The 5,950-nt window shown below is 44.4% G+C and overlaps 1 protein-coding gene across 1 annotated transcript; it reads right to left on the bottom strand.

The window, feature by feature from the left end:
• LOC104748776 lies at positions 2,286-3,704 on the bottom strand. The gene is made up of 2 exons (XM_010470370.1): positions 3,312-3,704; positions 2,286-3,224 (listed from the first exon to the last, which is right to left on the bottom strand). The coding sequence occupies exons 1-2, from the start codon at positions 3,702-3,704 to the stop codon at positions 2,286-2,288; spliced, it is 1,332 nt and encodes a 443-aa protein (XP_010468672.1).

The following is a 5,950-nucleotide window of genomic DNA, read 5'->3' as shown; positions in this document are numbered from 1 at the left end:
CCAAACTGTGGAAAAATTATGTGCTTGAACATCTTGAGGACCACCTTGGAATCATTAGTAGGACTGGCAACAGCTTTATCCCATTTGGAAACGTAATCCACTGCAACAAGTATGTAGAGGTTGCCATAAGAGGGTGGAAAAGGCCCCATGAAGTCGATTCCCCAACAGTCAAACACCTCTATTTCCAAGATAAAGTTTTGCGGCATTTCGTTCCGCTTGCTGATATTTCCACGTCGCTGGCAAGAGTCGCATCGGGAGACAAAGTCATGTGCATCTCGGAATAAAGTGGGCCACCAGAGGCCTGCTTGGAGCACTTTTGTCGCGGTTTTGAAAGTAGCGAAGTGTCCTGCATAGCTAGAACGTGGCAGTGAAAAAGAATCCCTTGTACTTCTGATTCTGGAACACATCTCCTGTAGAGGCCATCAGCGCAATGCTTGTAGAGAAAAGGCTCATCCCAGAAGTAGCGTTGCACATCCCTGAGGAATTTATTCTTAGCATATCCAGTGAAGTTTGGAGGGTCTTCCGCAGCACACAAATAGTTTGCGATATCGGCATACCATGGCGAATCGTTAACTGTCTGTTGAAGTACCTTAACATCAGCTTTCTCCTTGTAGCAGTCGATGAAGGCAGCAACCACATACACATTCTCCTCAGGGAGTCCTTCATCTATGGGGATCTCTTCATCGATTCTCAGCCTAGAAAGGTGGTCTGCAACTCCATTCTCAATCCCCTTCTTGTCCCGTATCTCAAGACCGAACTCCTGCAGTAGTAGTATCCATCGCAGCAATCTCGATTTATCATCTTTCTTAGTTAACAAGTAGTGCAGTGCGGCGTGATCTGTGTGCACAATAACCTTGGATCCGACCAGATAGGACCTGAATTTTTCAAAAACAAAGACTATGGCGAGCAATTCCTTTTCTCTTGTGGCGTACTTGGTCTATGTCCCATCGAGTGTCCTGCTAGCGTAGTAAACAACATGCAACTTACCATCCTTGCGTTGTCCCAGAACTGCTCCAACAGCAAAATCACTTGCATCGCACATAACTTCGAGATCCTAATCAGGTGGTTGGACTATTGGAGCCGAGATCAGTGCTTGTTTTATTGTTAGGAAGGCCTCCAAACAATATGCAGTAAACTCAAACGAGATGTCTTTGCATAGTAGCTGGGTGAGTGGTCTGGCTAACTTGGAAAAATCCTTAATGAACCTTCGATAAAACCCAGCATGACCAAGGAAACTGCGTATGTCTTTGACGATTTTTGGAGGTTGTAGGCTGGACATGACTTCTATCTTGGCTTTGTCAGCTTCTATTCCTCTCTCAGAAATTCGACAGCACTTGGGTCAGCTTCTAAACCCAAGTGCTGTCAGAGATTGGGAAAATAACTCCGGCTCCCAACAGTTTAAGGATCTCCTTCTTCACTACCTCCTTGAGGTTCGGGTTTAGCCTCCGTTGGTGTTCGATGGAAGACTTAGATGGATCTTCAAGGTGAATTCGATGCAAGCATAACTCCGGTGATATACCTGAAATGTCATCTAAGGAATAGCCCAAAGCCTTCCTATACTTTCTTAACTCGCAGAGCAAGAGTGCGGTCTCAACATTGTTCAGGTTAGAATTAATGATAACAGGATACGTGGAGTTAGGTCCGAGATAAGCGTACCTTAGCCCTTTAGGGAGTGGTTTTAAGTCCAAATTGGGAGCCTTGAGTTCGCTCCAATCCTCCTGACTCCATTTGGTCCCAGAGCTAGTTTCGAGATCAGCTGATCTATCGTCTGGACCGGTCAATCCACCGCCCTTATTGGGTGTTTCCACAAGAGGGGCTGGATCAGTCAGTCCAGCTTTCGGATCAGTCAGTCCAGGGTACAAATTGACGAATAAGACTTCATGTTTCAGAACTGTTGTAGCGTCGAGTGTTCTGGCCAACTTCTTAGTCTCCTCAAACAGATATCCTAGCTCTGGTTCCTTCTTTGTCAATGCGACAGCTAGATGATCACTTGTACACACCTCATCATAAAGCTCATCCGCTATTTCGCCTATTGTATCAACCCAAAAGGTTTGACCATCAATTGTAGGTTTCTTAGCTGCTTTCTCCAGATTGAACCTCAAAATCAAATCATCCATGTGCAAGTCGATCTTTCCCTCTTTAACGATTATCATCGCACCAGCCGTGGAAAAGAAGGGTCTTCCAAGTAGGATTGGTTCTTAGGATTCCTCATCAAGTTTCAAAACAATGAAGTCTGTAGGAATGTAGCAGTTCCCAATCTGCACTGGTAGGTTCCCCAACACTCCTTATGGACGTCGAGTGGAACGATCAGCTAGGACGAGGGTGACTTGGGTCGGTTTGAAGGTGTAGAGTCCAAGTCTCGTCGCAACACTGAGTGGCATAAGGCTCACGCTCGCTCCTAGGTCGTAGAGGCATTTGATGAACTTGAGATCTCCTATCGTGCAAGGCAAGGTAAATGGTCCCGGATCCCCACATTTATCAGGCATTCGATTTTGGAGCATAAAACTGCACTCTTGTGTGAGGTACATCACTCCCTTCTCCAGACTGAGCTTGTCTGTTAGAATCTCTTTCATATACTTCTTAAGAGCTGGAACCATCCTTACTGCTTCGATGAAAGGGAGTCTAACTTGAACCTCTCCTACTACTGACTTCAGCTTCTTATACTCTCGCTCTTGAATCTTTGACTTGCGGCGAGTAGGTAAAGGTAGTCTGGGTGCATAGGGTTGTTGTGGTCCGCTGGGTTGTTTTTCTTCAGGAACTGTTGATCCATGTTTTACAACATCATCAGTAATGTTGTTGAGAACTTCGTCATGGTTACCTTCCTGATTTTGTGTTTTAGACTGGTCAGTCCCGCCGCTGGATTGGTCATTCCCTGCTTTCTGTTGCGGTTCCAGAAGCTCCTTGCCGCTTTGAAGGGTGACGGCATTAACATACTCTTTTGGATTAGCCTCGTTCTTCCCTGGAAGTATCCCTGGAGGTGCCTTGACTCTAGCTGCGGATTGTGCCACTTGGTTCTCCAACACTCTCATGTGAGAATTTAACGATTCAATTCTCCCATTCAGCTCAGAGTACATGTTGTCGATCTTGACAGTCACCTCAGTGGTGTTTTTCTTCTGGTTCTCCATCAGAGCATGCATCATCTGTTCCAGTTTGCTCTCCTGTGAGACTGCTGCCTGCGGTGCAACCGGTTGATACCCTTGCGCGAAGTTGTTGACCTGAGGTTTCTGTTGAAAATTCGATCCTCCAAAACATGTACCCTTGTTCTGGAAGTCCTGTGCAAAGTTGCTCTGCTAAGGTCACGGTGGGTAGACCTGATCCTGGGGGTTCTCGACATTGTTGCTCCTGTAGGACAGATGAGGATGATTCCTAAAATTCTGGTTAAAACCTCGATTTTGGAAGTTCCCTTGTCCTCCCATATAGTTTACTTCCTCCTTACCCTCCTGGTATGTCTCAGCTCCAAAGTCTGCATATCCCCCAGCTTGTTCCTCGCACATGTTAACCACTTGGTGATCCCTTTTCAGCAGGAGATTCCCCTTGGCCGTGAGATCTTTAATAGCATCAGTCTCGACCGCATTGACCCAAACAGTACGGTCATAGTCAGTGCCGTGATTGCTATTGCTGGCTGCAAGGTTCTCTATCAGTGCATTGGCTTCGTTTGCGGTGTTAGTGGAGAAATCTCCCTTGCTGGTTGAGTCCAATGCCATTTGATACTTCTGTTCGATGCCCCCATAGAAGATATTCATCAGATTCTCTTGGGTGTAACCGTGGTGAGGGCAGTCTCGAAGATACTCCTTGAACCTTTCCCATGCTTCACAAAACAACTCCATGCCTCCTTGCGAGAATGTAGGATCTTACTTTGCAGTTTGGCTGAACGTGACTTGGTGTAAAAGTGATTCAGGAAAGCTGCTCTACATTGTGCCCAAGTGGTGAGCGATCCAGCATCCAACAGGTTCAGCCATCTAAGTGCCTTATCCGCCAAAGAGAACTGGAACAGAGTCAGCATTAGATATTCATAGGGTACACCATTGGACCTCGTCGTACTGGTCAGTCTCTCAAAAGCTTCAATGTGATCCAGAGGACTCTCCGATGGTAAACCGTGGAACACACGGTTCTGAACCAGATTGTATAGACTATGCTTAATCTCATAGTCTTGCCTTGCAGGAGCGGGATGTTGAATCGCAGATCGATTCGCAAACAGCCTATTCTGAGCATCTTCATCCCTCAAGGTGGCTTGCCTCGGAGGTGGGTTCAGTACAGCTTGCTCTTGCTGGTTCTGCCTCTGCTGTTGTTGGATGATGCCAAGCTGAGGGTTGGGCGGATTAGCCCCTGTGTTCTCTCCGTCAGCCATAGAATTGGTCTAGGCTTTTGCTCTCCGGTTCTCACGTTCAAGCTGTGCTAATTCCTTGTTCCCTAGTATGCGCAAATCAGTTTTCTTGCTGCTCCTTGTATGCATACACCTGAAACAAAGAAACAAGTTGCAAGAACTTGTTAGTAACTAGAATAAAGAAACCTTAGACTAAACGTGAATCTAAAATTTCAAAGGCAACGTTTTGGTCCCCGGCAACGGCGCCAAATTGATCTAGAGTTAAATCAATAACCCAAAGCACACTCAACCACGATCTAGTGGTGTCGTCGTAGTACTCTAGGGTCGAATCCACAGAGATCAAGCAATGCACTTTGAAACTATTTAGACCGAGTATAGCTAAAGCAATAAGAAGATTGTTTTTCAAGTAACCGAACAAAACAGAAAATAAATAAGAGTTTGTAAAATTAAGAGAAAGCATTGGGCGCAGGGAATTAATCAAGGGTTATGATCACGAAATTAGGTGATGGATTGGGATAGCTTTAGGAACCGTTCTTGAACTCAAATCTCAAATATAAAACCAACCTACTGTCGCAGCATTAGTTTTCTATGCAAGGAATTGAATGAACCCTAAACCGTCGTTTGAATCTAAACAATCCTAGCAAGCAATAAGTTCAAGTTTGATTTGTTCACAAGGTGCCTTAACTTCAACCTTCGTTGGCTAAGGATCACCTTGCTCATCTATGTTCTTTCAAGTAATTCAACAACACTTTTGATGCCTAGATGAATTTAACCTAAGATCATAAACTAGGTAGCTAATCTAGTTTAAGCAATAAGAACAACAATAGATGAAGAACACAATAGATCAATCCCAAATCTAACAACCTAAATCAATAAATCATAAAACCCCCTTTTGAAACCCGAAACCCAACAGAGAGACTACTCAAACATCGAAATCAAAGCACAGCAAATCAAGGATGAAGAAATCATAATTAAATTGCAAGAGAAAATAATAGGGTTCAGAATTCTTCTCCAAAGGGTTAGAAAGGATAAGAGATCTTCTCCCAAGCTTACAAGTGCTCAAAAACGGCGTAGAGTAAAAGTTGTTTTTCTAGGGGTCGAGTCCCGTGCTTAAATAGTAAAATAAATCCCTAAAAAGTCGGTTTAAATCGAAAAAGGAAAGATTGCGTCGGGGACGGGATTGGTCGATCTCGCGAGGATCAGTCGATCCGGAACGTATTTCTGCTCTCACTCCATCTGCCTTTTAGCTCGATCAGTCTTCAACCAATTTAGCTCCATATGCATATTTTCATCCCCAGAACGCTCAGATTCCTCCTAAAGTCACCTAGGACCTGTAAAGACTCACAAAAGACAAAAAGGACTCTAAAAGCACACTTGGACCTAAGAAAAGACCCAAAACAATCCTAAAAACTATAGTTAAAACCCTATAAAATACAGACACATCACAAGTCTCCAGTAACTCCAAGAGCTCCTTTGAAGAAACTTTCAACCAAATCTAAACCTACTCTGTTAGAGGCATCTCCTCGTCGCAAATCACAGGTACTTATTTGATTGGGCTGTGGATAAAATTTGCATGATTTGTTGTGGTTGTTCCTGTTGCGTTATGCTTTCATTTTTTGCCTGGTT

This window comes from Camelina sativa, chromosome 15 (genome assembly GCF_000633955.1).
Source record: "Camelina sativa cultivar DH55 chromosome 15, Cs, whole genome shotgun sequence".
In the NCBI taxonomy this organism is placed as follows: domain Eukaryota; kingdom Viridiplantae; phylum Streptophyta; class Magnoliopsida; order Brassicales; family Brassicaceae; genus Camelina; species Camelina sativa.
The sequence above is the reverse complement of the archived record's forward strand: the minus strand, read 5'-3'. Positions and strand labels throughout refer to the sequence as shown.

What these genes read in the sequence shown, in the direction of transcription:
- LOC104748776 (XM_010470370.1), bottom strand. Translation starts at nt 3,704, where the DNA reads ATGGCATTGGACTCAACCAGCAAGGGAGATTTCTCCACTAACACCGCA. An exon ending in TCGAGAACCCCCAGGATCAG is followed by an intron (nt 3,225 to 3,311) that starts GTCTACCCACCG and finishes AATTTTCAACAG; the next exon opens with AAACCTCAGGTCAACAACTT.